Source organism: Clinocottus analis, unplaced genomic scaffold, assembly GCF_023055335.1.
Source record: "Clinocottus analis isolate CAN_PGR_092001 unplaced genomic scaffold, fCliAna1.0.p SCAF_15, whole genome shotgun sequence".
NCBI lineage: Eukaryota > Metazoa > Chordata > Actinopteri > Perciformes > Cottidae > Clinocottus > Clinocottus analis.
This window is the reverse complement of record NW_027175876.1, coordinates 2749721-2772123: the sequence shown is the minus strand read 5'-3', so window position 1 is coordinate 2772123 and position 22403 is coordinate 2749721. Positions and strand designations below refer to the sequence as shown.

The 22403-nt window shown below is 44.2% G+C and overlaps 2 protein-coding genes across 2 annotated transcripts; one reads left to right on the top strand and one right to left on the bottom strand.

Annotated features, from left to right (window-relative positions):
• Positions 1–2512: 2512 nt before the first annotated feature.
• Positions 2513–10740, top strand: chga (chromogranin A). Its single transcript, XM_068576452.1, has 8 exons — positions 2513–2816; positions 3156–3205; positions 4212–4305; positions 5440–5508; positions 5717–5803; positions 7344–7640; positions 8375–8814; positions 9819–10740. The coding sequence occupies exons 1-8, from the start codon at positions 2771–2773 to the stop codon at positions 9900–9902; spliced, it is 1167 nt and encodes a 388-aa protein (XP_068432553.1). The 5' UTR covers positions 2513–2770; the 3' UTR covers positions 9903–10740.
• A 1731-nt stretch (positions 10741–12471) lies between these two features.
• Positions 12472–15342, bottom strand: ccn2a (cellular communication network factor 2a). Its single transcript, XM_068576817.1, has 5 exons — positions 15049–15342; positions 14675–14891; positions 14303–14554; positions 13967–14178; positions 12472–13840 (listed from the first exon to the last, which is right to left on the bottom strand). Exons 1-5 carry the CDS (start codon positions 15109–15111, stop codon positions 13544–13546), a joined length of 1041 nt encoding a protein of 346 aa, XP_068432918.1. The 5' UTR covers positions 15112–15342; the 3' UTR covers positions 12472–13543.
• Between the last annotated feature and the right edge of the window lie 7061 nt (positions 15343–22403).

Sequence of the window (22403 nt, the reverse complement as noted above, 5' to 3'; positions counted from 1 at the left end):
GAGGAGGGATCCTGCGACCTAAATCAGTCATGCAGTTCTCGAGGTGCTCGTTGCTGAGGAGCTTCCTCTGGATGAAACTATCGCTGCTGTTGCATTGCAGATGTTGATGTTACATCAACACATAAACTATTAAACTCATCCGACTTTGTCCAAAACTGAAGTGTTTTTTTTAAGAATCCTGAACCCTTTGAATGTTTTCTTAACTTCAACTTTCCTGATGGAAGTGCATTATGTAAGATTTTGTGACGTTGCCACAAATTGCATCAATCGCAGCGTTCAATGGAACATGCAAAGCTGCGCATCTGTATTCAAAATCAGACACCTGCTCGATGGGATTAAAGGCCCTGATCAGCTCAGCGGAGGGATACAAAAAAAAAAAAAAAAAGAGTGCAGATGGAAAAGGATTTTTGTTAAATGTAAATGTTGCCACAAAAAGCTGTGACAATTCAGTCACACGTCTGTTCCTCAGATCTCCCGCTGGCCCACTTCCACTTCTCCGTCCTCCAGGAGCACAAAGAAACCCGACACACTGGACACACACTCCCGGTGTCGTACGGGCGGGCGGTGATGCTCTCGGTACGACTGTACAGTACAGTATGTATTGACTCTGTTTTAATTAGTAAAATTACGAGGGCAGGTGGAAGCTATATGAAGCGCGGCTCGGGTTACTTTGATTTCGCTCTTGAAAGGAAATGAAAAGCTTCGGGTGTGCGTGCTCACGGGCGGGTGCAGTTGGAGCACAATGGGATGCTTCTCAAGGTAAACACGGCTTACATAATGCAGGCGAAACCATTTAGCCTTTTGATGGGAGTTTTTTTTTAAACGTGTTTATTCAGTGGACACTTTTTCCTGGCTGTAGAAACACTCGAGGATCTGGAATATACGATTCCTGTGTCCCCTGTTTTTCCCATAATTTCTCTTGGACTGAATTTCAATGAGTCCTCGAAGCCGTTGGATGTCATAATGACCTTATTATGGCATTCAAGCAAAACCCTCCTTCATGTTTAAACAAAGCCGCCGCCCCGGTTTACACGGGGCTGACGCAAACGGGCCTTTTATTGTGTCTCTGAACGCACAATGAGGGCTTTGGGACCTCAGTGGACCGGAGAAGCAGGAAATTTGAAACGGCAAACAGTCCGAGCCCGCGGCCTTTTGGAAACCTCTTTGTCGGCTTTTATTTTGGCTCAGGAACATCTGAGCACTTATGAGGGAGGAGAGAGCAAACACGTTTAAAGATGTCTCATTGGTTGTTTTTACAATGAGTCTGTCAATAGACACATCACATGAAATGAAACTATCAAACATTTCATTTTAATCAAATCACTGTCGGCCAACAGGTTCCAGACCGCATACTTTAGAGGAGTCATAAAAGAATGCAGAATCAATAGGTAATGATTACGTTTCATTTATTTATTATACTTTTATGTATATTTACACCAAATCTGATGGAATCCACCTCTGGATCCAGTTATATAGAAAAAGGGGGCATTTCAGATGTAAACATCTGCACGTTGCTGTCTGACCCAGCGGGCGAAATAAACATAAATAACGATGACAAGTCCCAATTAGAATCCTGATTAAATCCATACACCCTTTGAATTAATACAGGGCTGTTCATTCTGCCCTGGTTTGTGCACGTGACCGATGTTTTTGGTTTTTACTGCCGCACACTTAAATAAAATGATAAAATACAAATAAATACTCAAATGCCAGCCAGTAGCATGTGAATGTGACACACACAAAGACTTTACAGCGATTTGCTCCCACATGCTGTGCATACATCCAGCAGACATCTGGCGTGTGAAATAATACTTTATTAACATTCAACATCCATAAAGTCCCAGTGATTTGGGTCAATTATTAATGGCGAGCGACAGGAATTCATGTGTTACTTAACCATGTTTTGTGTGCTTGTTACATATCTACACATCTTTAAGTGTTCAACTCATATTTATAGTTATGAACTAACAACTGTAAACTCTGCTGAATGGTCTGAGCTCATGAAACGTGTAAAAGGTTTTTCTTTTCTTTTCTTTTTTTTTTTACATCCATTCAAGCCACCTGACCAGACCACAGCAGGTACAATAGCGGCCATGACGGCAATCATTTTCAATGAATCGTCACCTAGCAACACATCCATCCAAGAAAGAGACATTGATCAGCAAACACACGTATGATGGGCGAGCTTTGTCCTGGACGGGAACACAGCACAATGGAGACCTGGAAGCTGTGCGTCTGCATTCAAAAAGCAGACACTTTGGATTAAAGGCTTTCTGCCCCACTAATAGAAATGTATTTTTAATATCCTGAATGTCCCCGCAGAACAGACCAAGAGTTATGAAATATACATAACAACTGTAATACACCCCTGAATCTACTCTATCGTACACATGAATACTTCTACACACGCCCTGACAACCATGAAGGTACCATCAGGTGCGAGAGTGACAATCGGCCCCACGATGACGTCACTTCCGCGCTCCTCTCCTTCCTATAAAAGCCGGCTCCGTTGCGGCTCGGTGTCGGCTGAGAGACCGGAGAGGAAGGAGGCTGCTGGGTCACCGATGCTGATGCTGATGCTGCTGCTGCTGCTGCTGCAAGACGTCTAGCTCTCCAGAGAGACCGGAAGGCGACTAAGTTTAAGTTCAGGATGAGCGACTGACAGTCCCACCTTCTGATATTAATCTTCGAGATCTTTCTGATTTGCTGGAGAGCTTTTTCTTCTTCTTTTTTTGTCTTTGGTTGTTGTCGAGGCGCCTCGTTGCCCAACATGATCGCGAGGGGACTCGTCGCGTTGACGCTGCTGTCGAGCTGCGGTAAGAAAGATGCTCGTGGTGAAGTTGAGTGACATCGCAGTGAGTTAAGAGAGAGAGAGAGAGAGAGAGAAAGCTGCATTAGAGATGCGACTGCATGGCTTTCAGCACCAAGGACAGCGACACACACACATACGCACGCACGCACACACACACACATACGCGTCTTAAATTGCGGCGAATTGATTTGTGTGAATTCACCTGCACCTTGTGGCACATTCAGTCCCCTGTCGGTGTTTCGGTGACGGGCAGAATAACAATGGCATCTTCTGGGATTGGAGGAGGAGAACAATGAAATGATAACAATAGAGGGTGACGCTTCTTTTCCTGCTTTTCTTGCAGTTCTGTCATTGCCAGTGACTCCCGGTCAGCTGGAGAATGAGGACGTGAAGGTAAAGCTGGGGGTCTTTATTACCGCCATGTGTACTACTGTGGTGTTAGTAGTAGTATTAGTGTAGAAGTAGTACTGGCAGTACACAGTAACACGATGCTGTTGTAAGTACATGAAATGCTTCGTCGTTACAGTGTGACGAGTCATCCGGCTCACAACACTCTAAAGGTTGTGGTGTGTGTGAGAGAGAGAGAGAGAGAGAGAGAGAGAGAGAGAGAGAGAGAGAGAGAGAGAGAGAGAGAGAGAGAGAGAGAGAGAGAGAGAGAGAGAGAGGATGAAGGGGGAGAGAGAGAAAATTGAATTGAGGGGGGAGAGAGAGGGAGAGAGGGAGAAGGGGGAGAGAAAAATTGAATTGGAGAGAGAGAGAGAGAGAGAGAGGGGGGGAGAGAGAGAGGGGGAGAGAAAGAAGAGGAGAGAGAGAGAGAGAGAGAGAGAGAGAGAGAGAGAGAGAGGGGGGGGGGAGAGAAGGCGAGAGAGAATGAGCGAAACGAGAGTGAGAAAGGGAGGGAGAGCGAAGGGAGAACAAGAAAGAGAGAGTGATATATATATATATATATAGAGAGAGAGAGAGAGAGATATAGAGAGAGAGATATAGAGAGAGAGATATAGAGAGAGAGAGATATAGAGATATATATATATATATATATATATATATATATATATATATATATATATAGAGAGAGAGAGAGAGAGAGAGAGAGAGAGAGAGAGAGAGAGAGCGAGAGCTCTGAAAGGACTTGAGATGACTTTTGATCTCGTCAGAGTTGCTCCTCTCGTGAGTTTGTGGTCTTGTTAACACGAGAGCGTTCAGAGAGAAGCGGAGACGTTTTCTCTTTGTGGATTTATGTCCAGACAGCACATTAATATTCAAATTATTTCACCAGAACTTCATTCATTCATTCTGATTGTAGGAGCATCCTATAGTTTACAGCACATCGCGTTGTGCCGACGTCGCTGGACGTCACAGAGACGTGTGAGTCACTGTTGTGTCCTTTGTGTGTCTGCAGGTGATGAAATGCATCGTGGAGGCGCTGGCTGATGTGCTGTCCAGGCCCCGCCCCCTGCCTGTGAGCCAGGAGTGTTTGGTCACACTGAGGACAGGTGAGCCCACCCAACACACACACACACACACACACACACACACACACACTTATGATCAAGAAGTTACTCAGTAATGTAAATGTGAAATTACTATGCAATCAGTTTTAGTGCATTTAGTGAAGGCTTCTTCTTGATATAGTGGATCTAAAAAGGTGCAGCTTTACTTTGACCTTATCATCATCATCATCATCATAGAAAAAAAATCATGCCTCAATGGAGGAACGTCGCCTTTCCAGGAGAACCGATACGTCCTCTCCTCTTCTATCGAGAGCGTGACGCTCGTGTAACAAGACGCGATGGCTGCAGGGTAAAAAAGAAAAGAGAAGAGAAGCAGCTGAGTTTTATGCAGTGAGGTCACTGTGAAACTGGATAGTCTTCATTCCGTGCTCGTGTATTACTGTATTACCTTCTTACTGTCCACAAAAAAAAAATCAATCGGAGCATTACTCACACACAGAGAGAGAGAGAGAGAGAGAGAGAGAGAGCGAGAGAGAGAGAGAGAGAGAGAGAGAGAGAGAGAGAGAGAGAGAGAGAGAGAGAGAGAGAGAGAGAGAGAGCACACAGCCAGAGGGATGTTGAGAGAGGAGTCAAAGTCGAGGCAAAGAAAGACTGCGGACTGAAATCAGAGCTCAGTACAGTATCGCTGTCTCTTTTGTGCTTGCTGCGTACAGTATGCGCTGCCGTTTGTGGGTCAGCAGAAAGCCCCGGTGCTCACTGCTGCTGCAACTCACTGCTGCTGCAACTCACTGCTGCTGCAACTCTCTGCTGCTGCAACTCTCTGCTGCTGCAACTCTCTGCTGCTGCAACTCACTGCTGCTGCAACTCTCTGCTGCTGCAACTCACTGCTGCAACTCTCTGCTGCTGCAACTCACTGCTGCAACTCTCTGCTGCAACTCTCTGCTGCAACTCTCTGTGGGCCAGATGATTAATTGTGCTCTTGCTTTGAAGGCAGTTCATTTCGGGTCTATTAACTCTGATGAACCACTGAAGCAAGTTTGCTGAGTCCTTTGAAAAAAAAAAGTGAAGGTGGAAGACACACACCTGTGTTTTACCCTCCGTCTGCGCCCGTCTCTTGTTCTTGTCTTTCTCCCTGGAGATATTTAAACCACTCACTTGTTTGTGTGCGTTCCTCAGACGACAGGCTGGTTTCCATCCTTCGCCATCGTAACTTTCTGAAGGTGCTGCAGGACATCGCAGTTCAAGGTGAGTCACACACACACACACACACACACACACACACACACACACACACACACACACACACACACACACACACACACACACACACACACACACACAGCTGATGTCTGTCTGGGTGCTGGGTGCGCTTGTTTACGTGTGTGTGTGTGTGTGTGTGTGTGTGTGTGTGTGTGTGTGTGTGTGTGTGTTGACTGGCTCATTTTGAGTGCAGGTCATCAGGAGAGAGCTCAGCAGCGGAGAGACGGCGTGACGCCTGAACGCATCACGCAAACTCCTCGGGCAGCGAGCGATGTCGCCGGTGAGTTCCTCCAGGAGGAGTTCAGGTTCATACTTTTCTGCGTTGTTATCCTCTTTATTCCTCGTCGCAGTTTAAACGATATTCCGTCGCTAGCTGTCAAAATGACGTATCACTTTCATTATTTGTGTATTGCCAGCGAGGCAGGAGGAGATGTGCTGAGGTGGATTTAAACTCCTACAAGAGGTTTGACAGCACACCTGGCTTTTAACAAAAAGGTTATGTCATACTCCCTGCAGAGCTTAGAGGGGGCGAGTAGCAGAGCAAGAACAAGTTCAGTAATTATTAATAAGGTTATTAATAAAGTCCACTCACCCTGACAGCGAGACTTCAGGGCTTCTGATGAACTAATGCAACAGTATTAAAGGAGTTAAGGGATACGATGAGATATGACAGGATGCACATGAAGAATGCTCTACTAATAATGTAGTCATTAAAATGGACTGGATGTGTGTGTGTGTAATGCATTTTGTTTTACAAAGTAACACTGCAGTATGTGCGTAAACATGCATTTGAGGATGCTTAAGAAATATTCAGGAATGTATATTTAATGATAAGTGCAGTTTCACCCATATAGATCTACTATATGTGTCTAATCGAGGAGAATTTCCATAAATTCTGTCTCAGCTGCTCTATTAGACAAAGTACTGACAAAAGGTTGTCTCAATGTCACAAAGATCTGAGCCAAAAGGTTTAAAATATAAAGTATATTGTTTTATAACAATACTTGCAGTACAATTATCCATCCATCCCTTTTTACTAACTATAAAGTATATTACTGGGTATGCTAATGAAGGCCGATCAGTGAGCGTTACCTGCTTTTATTACTTCAGGTACAACTAACAGCTGTTTCAATTATTGATTCATCTTTCAATTATTTTCTTGGTTAAACAATTACATATTTAGTAGAGCCCAAGATGATGTCTATATTTAATGTGTAATGAGAATAAACAAAGAATAGTAGCAAACATTTATATTTGAGAGGCTGGAACCATCAAATATTTGGCATTTGTAATTAAAAAGATAGTTAAAACAATCTAAACTATGAGCTTTTCCTGCAGAAAATGCATTGGAACGTAAAAAACTGAAGCTTATAGCTGAAATATTTGAAAAAAAATAGCTGAACATAGTGGAATATAGCTTAAATTAGCTGAATATAGATCAATATATTTGAAAATGAAAGAATAGCTGAATATATATGAAAATTGCTGAAATTATTAAATGTAGCTGAATATATAATCAGCTAATTAGTTCAGTTCTAATATGAGTACAACCTTTCTCTTGAGTTTTAAACTTATAAAAGCGTGTAATCTATGGGTCTTGACATAGGCTTTGGTCAGAAAGTTACAAATGCAGACGCATGTAAGCAGCCAACACGTGTATTACTGTTACGTAATATCTGACAAAAACACAATAATTCAGTCAGAGCACTAAAGGAGCCCAAAGATAAACAGTCGTGCTTTTGTTGAAGCATCTGCGTTAGACGTCACGGGGAGATCAATGTCCTGCAGTAAATTAAATTCCTAACCCTCCTGGCTTCCAGATCGATCCATGTTGGAAGCTTTAGGAGGCCCAGGTGAACGATCCATCCTGTCCCAGAAGAGGAGGCCGATAGACGGAGAGGAAGAGGAGGAGGAGGAGGAGGAGGAGGACGGCGTGGCAGCCGGAGGGTCGCGGGATGACGGCGGCGTCGCCGAAGAGCTCGAGGAGGAGGAGAAGAGGGAAAACGAGGAAGGTCCAGGAAGCCACGCGTCTGTGGACGAACCGAGGGAGGAAGACGAAGATGATGAAGAGAAGAGCGCTGCTTCAGAGGAGGAAAACATGATCAAGGATAAGAAAGGCCAGTAGACATCGTCTTTCTTTATGCAGGCCTTTAATTTATTCATGTTTTACATAAAAAGGGAAAACAAAAAGTGGAATAAACCAATTAAATGCGAGGAAAGCTTTTATGGTAGGAGCTCGATGTTGTAAGTGGCATCCGAGCTAATTAAAATATGTACTAAAGTCGACCAAAAGGCAGATAGCGGGATCTTAAGCGATGGAGAGTGCACTGCCCCCCCCCCCCCCCCCCCCTCCCTCCTCTCTGGCTGATTGATGGAAGTGCTTCCATCAACATGATGAAATCAGCCCCCCGAGAGCTCAGCTGGCACACTGACAGCTCACCGACAGCAATGATTAAATGTCTCCGTGTCTCAGCATCCAAATGAGCCGGCGTGCAGGATTACAGATATCTTGAGATAAAGACTCTGCAATCAAGATTTTGCTTTTTTCCCCCTTCATTATAATGAGAGAAATAGCTTTTCTTTGCGCTAAAATGTCAAAAGAAAACTATGAGATGTATTTTTTGTTATAGAAGAGGATCCTTTGCCAAGTCACCTGATGGCTTCGGTCACGCTGTTCGTTCCCATAAAGCACAGCGAGCAGGACTGGGCGCAAAGCTGCCAGCTGGCAAGAAGTGTTTCATTACGAGAAGTGGGATCTCGCTAATGTCGGAGAGTTTCTGGCGTGGTGGGTGTTTTCGGAAAGAAAACACAAATATCTCATTCTTCATTCTTTTGTTTTCCACATTCCCAGGTGCTGGATCTGGTGAAAAGAGACATGGAGCCAGAAACAAATCAAAAGAGAAGAAGTCTGTCGAAGAAGAAGATGAGGAGGAGGAGGAGGAGGAAGACAAGAGCTCTGCACATTCCTCACACAGCTCTAAACCAGAGGAGGAAGAGGAGGACGAAGGGGAGATGAAGAGAGGGAGCAAGGAGAGCCACAAGCGGTGGTCCAGGAGGGGGAAGTCGCTGGCGATGAAGAAGAAAGCGGAAGTCGGGAAGGAGGCGGAGCGAGGAGTGCCGCATCACTCCAAAGAGGTCGCGGAGGAAGAGGAGGATGAGAAGAAGAAAAGACACACGCAGAGGAGTCCAGAGGAGAAGGAGCTGCAGATGATCGCCAGGGGAGGACCGGAGGAGAGGAGGAGGAGGGGCGGGGAGGAAGAGGAAGAGGGCAGCGCCAGCAGGAAGTCAGAGGTGGGCTGTCCGTCACTTTTCCTTCAGAAAAAGTTCAAATCAAGAAAACGTTTGTTTGCTTTTCTTCCTGCAAGAATGATGAGAAGCTGTATACCACTTTGAGCTGATCGTGGGATCAATAACTCTCGTCAAGAAAGCAAATACATGTGTTTCCCAAGTTGTTAAACTATCACAATCAGCTTTATTGGCCACGTGGGTCGCATTTTATAATAAGTACAGACTATTTAGCGTTAGTAAAGCATGAACAAGCACTGAATTTATCATTTATAAAGCATTGTTCCACCATAAATACTCATTAGTAACTCATTAGTATGCAATTCATGAACACAGTTATAAACGTTTGGGTTTTCATACTTTATAAATGATGGATTCCCCTTTTATGAATTAAGTATTAAGGTCTTATAGATGATGAATAAGATCATTTGTAAAGTGTTAGTAAATGATTTTTTCAAAAGCTGCAATTCATGCTTTGCTAATGCTAAATAGTGTGTACTTATTATAAAGCACTACCCCCATGTGTGTTTACACATACATGTATGTAGCTCTTCGTCCTTACATACATACACAATAAACACAATAAATGTAAAAAAAGACATTAAAGACAACACGTTATATTCCTTTAGATAATGACTCTGCTATTTATTCTGCTGTTTTCTACATAACAAGGATAACTCTTAATTGTTTCCGCTGTCAGGTCCACTAGCTCAAGCTCAAACACTGAGTAGGTTTCTGTGTTTTTACTTTTAAAAGAAATAATATATTAGAATCCTTCCTGCAACCTGAACCGCATCAATATATAAAGCGGTCCTGATGCTGCTGCTCATGAGAAGCTGTAGCGTCTTGGATGTGACAGTGAGGCCGGTCGGGATGTCTTTCTCACAGCCACAACATCAATGCATGGAGGGCGATCGCGTCCAGATATTTTTAGCGCTCTTGTTCGTGTATATGTATATATATATATATTTACACTCTCGCTATATTTTCCCCTCTCATTATATCTGCAGGAGCCGGAGATTGAAAGCCTGGCAGCCATCGAGTCCGAGCTCGAGAACGTTGCCCAGAAGCTCCATGAGATGCGACGAGGCTGAGCGAGAGAGAGAGAGGGAGAGAGAGAGGGATCGGTAAAACAAAGGAAAGGAAAAGTGGACACTGCAACCTCCTCTTCCTCCTCCTCCTCCTCACCAGCTGCCTGGTACCCACACTTAAAGCGTTTTTATCTTTTGCTGCTTTCTTTCCCTGAGGATGCTGCTGCCGCTGCAGCCTCCCATGTGACTTCCTGTCCCTCACACAGATTAGATGAGCATTGCTGCTATGGACATACTCTTTAAAACAAGCAAATGCTCAAGTCCAGTGCATTCAAACTCATGCATACGATGCGCAGAACACACAGCGAGGCCCCGAAAAAAAAGGAAAAAACCTCCAGTCAGTAGAAAGGTCGACATCTTGTTTTCCTTCATCTTCTCAGACAATCGTCTCTCTCTCTTTCTGCAAAATGCATCCGGCCTGCTTCTCAATGTCTTTTCTTAACATATTGATCGATGTGAACGGTGGAGGCACACACACACACACACACACACAGACACACGCACACACACACACCAACGAGGTGAGGTTGTGCAGTAACGGCATGTGTACATGTACAAGGCTCTTTCTGGGACGCTCGCTTACTTCTGGGGAAGCTGTAGAAGACGTAGACGCTTACTTATTATACATACAGTCGACTCAAATCTAGCCAAAGGCAATAAGTGGACATTTTTAAGCAGATTAATGAACTGTAATTCTATCATGTAAGGAAACCAATAAATTGAATAGGTGAACTGGGAATCTCTGTTTCTGGTAGATCATTTAAACGCATCTGAAAAATCGAAGGAGTATTTGCATAAGGTGATTAATTAATGCAATAAACTTGGCGTACTAACTAATTTACACCTGTGTGGTTATCTCAATGGGTTGTTTATCTGGTACATATGACTCACTTTCACAATCTAGTCATTCAAAAAGCATACAACATATTCATACACTGTGTGTTTTACTCGACCCGGCTTCTCACTGTACAGAGACTCTGACTCACACTGCAGGTACAGTCTGCTGTTGGTGTGTTTGTGGGCGAAGAAGAAGAAGAAGAAGAAGAAGCTGAGAACATGAATCATCCCTCTGACACACACTGTTGATACAGATTATTCAAGACAACAACTTTTGAACCCTCAGAGTTGGCATGAGCTTTACATTGTTAATCTATCATCAAGAAGAAAGGAGTCGAGTGTGGTGAATCATACTGTTTTTATTGAAATGAGTGGAGGAGAAACTGAATATACAAATAATATATATATGTGTGTATCTGCTGTAGAAGTAGATATCTGTCTATGTACTTTATGTACCATCCAGCACCAATACATTCAAATAGAGTGAGAGAAAAGGTTTCCTCTGCATGATAAACAAAAGCATTGCTAAGAATCACAACTATTGGACGATGGTTGAGTATTACACATTAATTATGAACAGGAGCTCTAACACACCATGGAAATACTATTTTAACTTGACAAAAAGGGCGAAGAAGAAGAATAGATTGACTTTGTAGTTTAACCACGAACACGCATGTTCAATTTCACTCTTTCTGGAAAAAAACAAAACGTTTTGCTGTTTGATTAATATCACAACTGTGAATCAGAGAGATTCAATTCAGGCTTTTAAGATTCATGTGTGTGGCCACCAAAACTAGCTTTTTACCTTAAGTCCATGACCACAGAATGAAAAAGAGGCACCAGGTGGCGACGTTAGACTGACTCGGCCCGCGAGGTCCAGAGAGATTTCCTTGTTCTCTGGTACCTGGTTCATTTATTTCCATCTTGACTTATGTGAAAGTTCCTCAAAGCCGAGCGGGAATGCTTTGCTTTAAAGCGTAAAATAATACATTTGAAGTATCCTCAGCCACCAGTTCTGTGCATTATTCATGTCCGCTGAAAGAGCTCATCCAGTTTTTAGACTTATTTCTTGATTGAATGGTAAATGGACTGTACTTGTACGGCCCCTTTTCTCGTCTTTTCCGACCGCTCAAAGCGCTTCAACACGACATGTCATCATTCCCCCGCTCATACGCTGATGACAGGGGGCGTCCATGCAAGGTGCCAGGAGCAATTGTGGGGGTTAATTAAGTGTCTGGCCCAAGGTCACATTGACAAAAAATCCTAATTATGAGATGAAAAGTCGAAATTATGAGATAGTAAGTGTGCATGCGCTGCTTGCAGTGTATTCACATCTCATAATTATGACTTTTTATCTCATAATTATGACTTCTCATCTCACAATTGTGACTTTTTTGTGCGGAAATGGGCTTCCATATAAACGTAAGTGGTAAGCGGAAAAACAAACCAACATGTGTATGTTGCTCCTGTAGTGGAATAAAACAATAGGTATGCTTTAAGATGAGCATCCCTCCATTTAGGTTGACTTCCTGCACTCTGTGAGAGAGATATGTGTGTTTATTACTCATTAATATCTTCTAACATGAGCTATTGATGTTGTAGTTATGCGGATCAGTCACATGTGTAGTAGTTTGTGATAACTTATAGGTCTTATAAATGTTATAGATGTTATACAACATGGACCAAACAGAATTGAAGAGAGAATAAATCTGAGAACTCGTGTTTATATAAAAAATATAACGTTTTATTTCCAGCTACAAAGTGAAACATGCGACATCTTTGTCACACTTCTCAATAAAATAGTAAAAAATACACTATCGATACATTTCGAAGCACAGAACAAATTTGGCTTTTAAATTAACTTAAACTGTACAAATATATACATAATTTACACACCAACAACATAAAAAAAGGAATGAAATTACAATTCTTCCAGTCGTTTCTTCTATCTTTGTCCAAAACGGACACTTTGTTCCTAAAACCACTTGGTTTCCTCCGTCTGACCTGAATCAGTAAAAAGTCAACATGTCATTTTTTTGTCTTCATCTTTTTTCTCTCTCTCTCAGTGCCGTGGTAAAGTCCACTGTGTTGCATATCTAACCTTAAACTCTGCACGCTGCTCGCTTTCTCATCCACGTACTGGGCGGAAACTCTGACCTTTCCTCTACTACTGTGAGCAGGAGGGGGAACCTGCTCAGAGGTGGAGACAAGGCTGGCATTCAGGCCTGTGCTAACAAACACACACACACACACACACACACACACACACACACATGCTCGTACACACACGCTCACAAGGACACATTCAGACCTGTTTGCACAGGGGAACACTGGCCTGCTGTGGTCTGCGTGCTACATCTACAGCTGCTTAGAGTTTCCAGGTCTGGTCTGGGCCCGGAGGGTGGGGGTGAAGAAGGAGGGGAGGGGGGGGGGTGGAGGTTATTAAGGGAGGACGTCAAGGTTTAGATAAGGTTTAAAAATGCATACAGTAAAACGGACGGGTCTGTAAAGAGGGATTTCAAGGGAGGAAAAAGGGGCGGCAACCTGACAGCAGGCTTGTCAAAAAAAAAAAAAAAGGAAGTTATAGTGCAGGAATCTCTCGGAGCTGCTATGCAACCCTCTGTCTGAGTGGCTGTTGTGTGTCAGCCATACAAAACACACAGTCTCGACTACTTTTACAATGAGAAAAATGAGAAAATCAAAACAAATAAAACAGAAACAAAACATATATACTGAGCTGCAAAATGAGATGAGAGTTCTGTTTTGTTTTTCAAGTCACGAGCTGCCGGTCGTTCCCTCCAGCGGCCTCACGCCATGTCTCCCATCATCTTCTTGTAATACATGGACTCGAAGATGTCGTTCTCCCCGGGGCAGTTGTGGTGGCAGGCGCAGGACTTGATGAACATCATGTGCTTCTTCATGACCTGTCCGTCGGGGCATTTGAACTCCATGGGCAGGGTGGTGGTTCTGTGCGGCGTGCAGCAGCGGCCGTCCAGGCAGACGCCGCAGAACTTCGGCCTGTAGGACTTGGTGGTGGTGCAGCCGGAGATCTCGAACTTCATGGGCTTGGACAGTCTGGGTGTGCGGATGCACTTTTTCCCTTTCTGTAGGAGGGTGATGGAAACAAAACCACGTCGTTAAGCATCCCCCTTTTTGGCTTGTTTCAGTGCACATACTGTATCTGGAGAGGAAATTTGGTGCAGATTCACACACAAAAAAAAAAAACTCACCCTGATGCTCTGCTCCAGCTGGGACTCGCATGGGCGGACCATACACAACCGGGTCTGTTTCTCCAGGCGGCATTCGCGGTTATCGTTGGTGACCCTGGTGGAGACCCCGAGGCCGCAAGTCTTGGAGCACGCGCTCCATTCAGTCGTCTGAACCAGGCAGTTCTCCCTCATCATGGAGGGGTCTGGGCCATAGGTCTCCTCCTCTCTGTAGGCTGCAGACACAAGAGCCAAACACTGGATTAGAAACACCATCCTCATCGCCATCTCCTCTCTTTTGTAAAGACCGACGAGGAAACTACGCTTGTGGGCGCTTCGGAGAAAAGGAGACTAACTCACCAGCCAGAGCTGAGCCCAGGAAACTGTGCCTGCTGGGAGAATCGCACTCCCACTCCTCGCAGCACTTGCCGGGCACCTTGACGCGTCGTGGCATGGGGCAGTCGGGGCTGGGCAGCCTGACGTCCATGGCGCAGAGCGGCACGCAGCCCACGGCGCCGTCCAGACAGGTACACTGGTACTTGCAGCTGCTCTGGAACGTCTCCCCGCTCTTGTACATCATGCCCCCGAACACACAGGTGGCGCCGTCTCGAGCTGTTGAGGAGGAAGAAGATGGAAAAGGTCACCGCGCGGTCCACACTTCAGCGAATGATCGATGTTGGAAACATCACAGGACAAAAAAAGTGAAAGTTGTGACTGTTTCAAAGGGCTCACCTGTGCACACTCCTATGCGTCTGTTGATGGGGGCTCCGAAGTCACAGTCCAGGCCTTTGTGCGGGTCACAGAGGTCTCTCTCGGTGCACAGCTCCCCCATCTGCTTGGCACACACCCGGCAGCAGCCGCAGCCGTCCAGCACCAGGCTCACACCCGGGGGGCACTGCGGGGGAGTGGAGGGGCACGAGCAATGGTTGCTGCACTCCTGAGCGGCAACCTGAGCACAAACAGACACGCGCTGAGTTAAACACCTCCACAGAGTGTATGCAAGTTACTGTACGCATCCAGCACGAGCAGCTTACAAAGCATCGCCCATATGTGTCAAGCCAAAGGCAGGATGAAGTCATTCTTCAATGTGTTCTTTTATGACTTACCATGTATGAGAGCATGATGCACAGGAAAGGCAGCAAAATCGTTTTCTTCATTGCGGCAGACATGTTTTCTTCCTTTGTAGAAATAGACTCTAGTGTTTCCTTGAGTCTCGTTGAAAAAAGTCTTCCTTTTTTTTTTAGTCTCAGGGTTTGAGCTTCGAGAAACCGTTTTCTGATCAAGTCGATCTCGTTCTTTTTCTCGTAGAGTTTCTCTGCTGCTCCGGTCAAAGTCTTTCTTTCTTTCTTTCTGTGCGTCTGTCTTGGTGAAAGCTAGAGGTTAGCTTCGGTAGAGGAGCTGATCTGAGTTCTGACTGCGGAGCCCGGCTCCCTTTATACTCGCTGGCCCTCGCGGCACGTCACTGGGGGCTGAATGGAGAGCCGGCCCTGGACAAACATGGACATGCTTGGCATTCTTTCCTCGCTTCCTGACCCCCACTCCAGACATCCCACATTCCTGCTGTCTGAAGGCAAGGCTCTGCTGCTCGGGCCAAACAACACCTTCCCTCTCTCTCTCTCTCTCTCTCTCTCTCTCTCTCTCCCTCTCTCTCTCTCTCTCTCTGTCTCTCTCTCTTGCTCTCTCTCTCTCAGAGAGGCTTTCATCTGGAATGGGAGGTTAGGTCTGGTTAGAGGCTTGGGACCCCACACTGGGAATTCCTAAAGACTGACTTCACAAACAGACAGCCGGTACCTATAAATAATAAATCACACACAAAAAAAAAAAAGAAGAGCAAACTTTAGCGAAGTTCAAAAGTGAAGGCAAAAAAAAAGAAACATCAGGTAGAAATTCATGAAGATGCATCAACATGTGATGATTAATTTAAAAAAAAACAAACATGATGTGTCAGCTTCGGAGGCGCACAGACAGCCTGTTCTTTAGCGAATTAGCATCCAGCTGCGAGGGAGCGGAAGTTCATTTGAGTCATTAACTGGAGCCGGTTATCTAACAGGTTGCTCGTTCCAGCACAGAGACTTTGGCAGCCGGACTGAACTTTCTTGTAACTTTGTCTTCTGTACTTGTGCGGTCACATCTGGGACATTTTTGTGCACTGAAATCAGTGGCTGAGCTGCAGCTTTAGGCACTCAATATTTAAAACACATTATGGAAATATGATGATCTCTTTTGCATGAGTGAAGCATTTTGTTCACAAATATTTCCTCACGATCAGTTTTGTGTGATGCACCTTCACGCCGGTTATTTTTTGCCACGATCTTATTCCCTCTGGACTTAAAATATGCTACAGCATTGGTGGAAGAAGTATGCTGATCTTTTACTAAAGTAACATAGCACAACATAAGAAATAATTAATTATTTATATATACAGTACAATATTTAGGACTGGAGTTTGGGGGTGTTACACATGTGACCTCATTCTCTGCTCATGTAGACAATACTTTCTTATATATTTACATGGAAACTAGTTGTTTGCTGTATTGATGCTCTGATCTTTGTGCCTCTTTGGACTTTAATCATTTAAATGACACTATCTGTGTACAGAGTAAATGTCTTCTTTGTGATAATAACAATCAACTGATAACACATTTCAATATAAAACCCTTATCTGGAAAGTAACTGATATATGTATCAGTCAAATAGTACAATACTAGTAAATAAGTACAACATGTATTTCAAAAAATGTGACGGAGGCGAAGTATTAAGTAGCATTAAATTGATATACTTTAAGTGAAAGACACACAAATTGTACTCCATTCCAATAATTGATAAATAACAACTTATTTCAGATTTAGTAATTAGTGTATTAGTAAGGTATTAATAGTGCATATAAATGTTTGAAATAAATCCTCTGACACTAATCGTTTTAAAATGGCTACTAGGATCAGTGTTGTGCTCGTCCTTTTAACAGGATGATCCTGGCGGTCTTTTACCTGAGTCGCTCTGCCGAGGTATGCGGGACAGGTATTTAGTGGACAAAAGACTAATGTTCTCCCTTCATGGCGTTTCCAGTAACGGAGGTTTGTTAATTCGAGCATTAGCTGCTTTGCTTGCTTCCCGAAAAGGAGGATTCTGTTGAAAACAAAAGCCGGAGGGATTGTATTTCACATTTGACTGGCCGTTTTGATTCCCCGGGTCTCAGTCAGGACAAATCACGATTACGAATCCTGAGTATCTTACAAAGAAACAAAGCGACATGTTCACGGGCTTCTCACCTGCTTATAATGAGGGTTTAGTCTGTGACAAACTTTTAAAAAAGGCCAGGTGTGCCCCTCTTCCCCGGCCAGGATTATTTTACTACATCAAACCCCAGAGTGGAGGATTGCAGGAAAGAGACTAGACGGAGGTTTGTGTATTTCTTTTTTTTTGTTGAAAAAAAAAAAAAAAAAAAGGGGATCGCACACCGGGCCAGACTCTTATGAAAGGCGGCCCTGCTCCTTCTCTCGCCAGCGAATCGGAAATGAAAAACTCCCAGAGAAACCTGGAGCTGAAGGAATGTGAGGGAGAAGCCAGCAGACAGAGGCCGTTACTACAGAGGAAGCGTTTCCATATATGGACGCCTGCTCCTTCCCTAATATGGATATGTTCTTTCTCTATGCTGGCTCAGTACAGTAGGGACTCCTAGTAGACCATCTGAGCGAGGAAAAACACAGCCGAGAGTGAAAGTGTGTGTGTGTGTGTACGTGCTGTCAGTCCAGCGGCCTCGAGGCCTTAAAACCTCAACTCCATGATATCTAAAGGAAACAGCTTGATGGGGGAACGTGCTCCGGCCACGCTGCAAAACAACATTTAAACTTGGCTGACTGTTTTATCTGACGTGCAGAGGAACAAGTCAGCGTGTTTATCAGGTCACTTTATCTGACATCACAGGCAATTTCAGATTAAATGGTTTTAAGGAATGTTATTTGATGATATGGTGTCATTTTAAAGCTGTTGTTTACCCTCTCGGGCATGAAGGTACATCTGAATGGCATACTACAAACAAAGGGAACAACCTATTGATGGCTAGATTATAAGAAAACAAAGTGAATATTGTTTTTTCCTTCACAGTTGGAACTTGTTGTCACGCTGTTGGTTGTTTTTGCTGTCAGACTGAGTGTCTGCCCGTCAGTCTCAGGATTTCCTCTGCTGAACATCGGCGGGCTTCGCTGTTCTGCAGATCTGGATGTGTGGACGACGGGTTCACAAAGGAAGCGCACGGTTCTGTGCGTGGCAGGCCCAGATATGTCAGGGCTAAGTATAGACCAAGATATTTGTCTAGGAGAGTAGCTGTGGGATCAAATCTGTACTGTAACTCTGTGGCAGGAATACAATGTCAGGGGGAGTGTGTTTCAGCGTAGTGCTCGTTGGCATCCGTGTTGTTGAACATACCCAAGTCTTCTTCTTTCACACATTGGGAAAGTAAATTGAGGAAGCCAACGCACGTCTGTCGGTGACGATGGGATTCACTGATTCCTCTCACTGCCGCCGTGTTTGCAAAGTTCTCGTGAAAGACGTGACCTTGTCGTGCAAAGCCTCAGTGATTGGTGTTCAATTGGTGCAAAAGGTTTGGCATGTGTGCGTGTGTATGTGTGTGGGGGTGATAGAAGGGTTTCCCCAATGATTGCAAGATTTGTGTTGGTCTAATGTAAGAATCACAAATCCTTTGAATCCATATTGATTGTTTTTTAGCTCTGTTTTGGTCCATAGCGCCTCAGCTGTTGTTAGCTAGTCGCTAACTGAGTAGCATCATTGCAACACAGTGTGTTACACTTAAAACTGACTTTCACTCGCAAAATTAGTCCAGAAAACGTCGATCAACCATATGCAGGTGTAAATGTCGGCAAACCATGTGACATATGTGGGGAATATTAAACTGTTGTAATGATTCGGAGGCATTTAGTCCCGCAGGCTGTTTACAGTGACACTGATCCCGGGAATCTGTCTCCGGATTACAGCCGACTCCTAAATTAACAATAAGAACGTCATGCTGATGCATTTCTTCACAGTGTGATTATTTTGTACCCACAACACCCCCACCCTTACTTACCCAGAGAATAAACGGATGTGAGCTTCCTAGTTTAGCTCCGGGGGCTTACTGATTTTAGGTCATGTGACCCGTGTAGTTATTCCAGGTCAAGGCCTTCTGTCCTCGTCTGGATTTAGGCGCATGGCTTGTCTGCCACTTTTAGCCTCATACCTCCCTGCTGGTTTCATAGCTACTGTGTGACATCACACGGGTGCATAACCTTGTTAGCTAGCTGAGGAGTTTCCAGCGTCAGGACGTGTGGTGATGACAGACAGTGTCTGACCAGACTGAATTATTATACAGCCACATCAGGCTCTTGTGACGACGCTGTCCTCGTTTACTCTCCTTCAGGTGTGGAAAGTGGATATTATTGCCTCTATTTTACACCTCATGTGTGTGCATTTCCATCACAGCATGGTTGATGATGTCATACACACACACACACACACACACACACACACACACACACTGCTCGTATTCAGCACTGTTGCAGTCATTTATTCCCTGCACTTTTATACTAATTAAGAAGATAAACATCAAAAGTTTAAAAAAAAGGCCGGAACGCTCTGAACTGAGGCTGCGTCTCGGTTCCACAGATACAGAACGTCACTTTTTAGTACATCCATCTTAAATGTTGCTTGTGTGCGCTTTTCATTTCAGGCCAGATTGAAAGAAAAAAGAGGATACAGTATACAAACCATTCTGCATTATTTAATGGACTTCATTATGTATGTTCAGTTCATTAGATAATACAAGTTCAAATGCTGTCTAATACAGTATAAACAGCCCTGCAAGAAAACCTATATGTCTTAAAATATTCACTTTTTGTTCATTCAAATCCACGGTACTCTTGTAGGTTCGAGTTGAGGTGGCAACATGCATATGTATATGTATATGTATATGCATATGTATCTGTATATATACATGTATGGCAAACCCATGAGTGTTTTTCCCAAAGCCGTGTGGGTCTGTATTCTAAGCTTTGGTTGTGCTATCTGCACTCAGCTGTCCATTAAACCAAATTCCATTAGTGGTAGCTGGCAGGCTATTCAAGGAATGTTCCTTGGCTTTTGCCTTCAAACCGACCGTCTATATACCACTGTGTAAACTGAACATGAAACCAAAATCTCAAAATGATTTTCCTGCCTGTATATTTCTGCCTCTTTGAACTTCTCGGGCCGCCTGCCGGCACGGAGAAGTTGAAGGGTGGAGAAGTTGAAAACAACATGGTTTTAAAAACGGGAGAGAGAAAACAGTTATTTGGTAATTCGTTGATATTTGAGGTATTTTACTAGCGCGGTGGTAAAATAATCACAAACATTTGTATCAACACACACACACAGCCGCATATAAGGGAATGCCGACCACGGGAGCAAAACCGGACAAGACAGAAGGATAAGTTAATGACATTAATGTGTCATGACGTGCTGCAAAAGTAAATCGCATGCTTTCTTTTACAGTTTGGAGCCTGTCTGCAAAAGCACTCACGGAGAAAAGATTTTAAACGAATGGGACCGTGATCTGTTGAAATTTAACAATGTCGAAGCGACGGGTCAATTACTTCGAGATGAAAGACCTGGAAACTTGTTGAAGCCCGTCCGTGAAGAGACAAACAGTGGAAAGTAATAATGGATCTGGAGCCTGGGATGATTTGTTGAGATTTAACAATGGGGGTTGGTGGGCAGATGAACTGTCAAGATGGAAACTGTGTCTATTTAAAGCCTTTGGTGGTGGAAAATGTTCAGACTGGAAACATGCGTTGAGACTTCAATCTTTTTCAGGCACAGCCAGCACGAAATAGTTGGGTTTAGGATTACTCCGGGTAATGGGCCGAGGTATAATATATTGACAGTTTGATGCCAGAGGGGCATATTTGGAAGGTGAATTGCATTTTTGGGTCAAATTATCTCATAAATCATTTAGTTAGAGACATCTAGGAGAATGTGTTTGCCAGTCTGTGTTAACAAGGGAGACGATATTGCTTTCATCTACTTTAGACAAAGCATTCTTGTGTCTGGCAGAAGCTCACAGGTGGAAACTAGCGCCGCGTATAATGCATGGGAACATTTGGTGCAGATATAACAAGGGGAATAATGGGCGGCTGAAATGTCAAAACCAGAGAAAGAGAGAGTGTAAAGAGCCTGTGTCCTGGAAAGTGTTTAGACTGGAGACACTGATGAGAAGTCGGGCTGTTACACTTTCAACAAACAGCCGAAACTCATCTCAGCTGTGGATATACTGCCACACACATGGATGTGGAAGTCAGGTGGTCCGTACTTAAACACGGCTCCGTGTGGGTCCAGGATGGCCTCCGTTCGGTTTCAGTGACCCCTCAGCTGAAGGCCAACGGGGGTTTCTATTCTTAGACATCGTGCCCAGAACACTCAGTCCTCGCCGAGTGCGACCTCCTCTTGAAGTCCTACTGAGGATCAGATGAGCCCAGGCCAAGTCTCGGGGTCATATAGTCGCCGATGACCCTAAAGACGGTCTGGCCTTTGCAGGTGATGGCTCCTAAATATAGTGGCGGTCCTGCCACACACAGTGTTACAGCTGCAATGGAAGAAGCACTTCATTGAGCATGACTCCGCTTTTCCGTTTTTGGGATAACGTGCTTATTCTTGCGGAGGAATTAGATGAAAATATTGATGCCACTCTCACGGTGGCTTTGTGTCAGGAGGGGATTAGTCCAGCTTCACACAGCTGGTCCAGCTCTGTCCAATGCTAAAAAAAAATACGCTAAAGTTAACTAAATAATGTTGTGATGTGATTTGACATCGACAAATCGTAGGGTTGAATTATCAAATGAATGATGGCTGGATTTCATTTAGCTGCTTCTGTTTTAGGGTCCTGGTATTGTTCATGTTAGCTCACCGTTACTTAGCTAGCTGTCATGTCTATTAAGTGTGTATGGATGTGCACTGCCTAGATTACAATAGCATAGCAACTCACTCGGACACTTACAGTACAAAAATTGGGAGCATTTTGGTTGCCTCTCAACGGCTCTCAACATGGCGGACAGCTGAGCCGGCGGCTCAAAGCTAACTTCAGAGTCTCTGAAGTATCAGAATCAGTGGATTTTCTTTTGAATTTCAAGGCGACTTTTATCCTCCAGTAACAACATGACAAATCTCTCTCTCTCTTCAGGTTTTCAGTATTCTCAAATGTATTCCCCTCGTGGTTCGAGCCAGACCACATCCCGACTTTTTTTTTTTTTCTTCAATATTTGAATTTGAAAAAAAATCATGCCGTGTGAAGTGTTTGAATTGAAAGTCTTGTGGCTCACACAGAGTAGGCTGTCAATGTAAATACATATTCTGTAGCGTTCTGAAACTACCGCTTCCCTGCAGGAATGTCCGCTCCCCTCACCCCCATTAGCTTGGCACACGACCGCATACCTCG

Bases quoted from the DNA above. Each gene is read 5' to 3' on its own strand.
- ccn2a (XM_068576817.1), bottom strand. From the start codon at position 15,111: ATGTCTGCCGCAATGAAGAAAACGATTTTGCTGCCTTTCCTGTGCATC. The intron at 14,555-14,674 runs GTGAGCCCTTTG...CCTCCTCAACAG, and splicing joins ACGCATAGGAGTGTGCACAG to CTCGAGACGGCGCCACCTGT. The intron at 13,841-13,966 runs GTGAGTTTTTTT...ACCCTCCTACAG, and splicing joins AGCTGGAGCAGAGCATCAGG to AAAGGGAAAAAGTGCATCCG.
- chga (XM_068576452.1), top strand. From the start codon at position 2,771: ATGATCGCGAGGGGACTCGTCGCGTTGACGCTGCTGTCGAGCTGCG. The intron at 3,206-4,211 runs GTAAAGCTGGGG...GTGTGTCTGCAG, and splicing joins TGGAGAATGAGGACGTGAAG to GTGATGAAATGCATCGTGGA. The intron at 7,641-8,374 runs GCCAGTAGACAT...CCACATTCCCAG, and splicing joins CATGATCAAGGATAAGAAAG to GTGCTGGATCTGGTGAAAAG.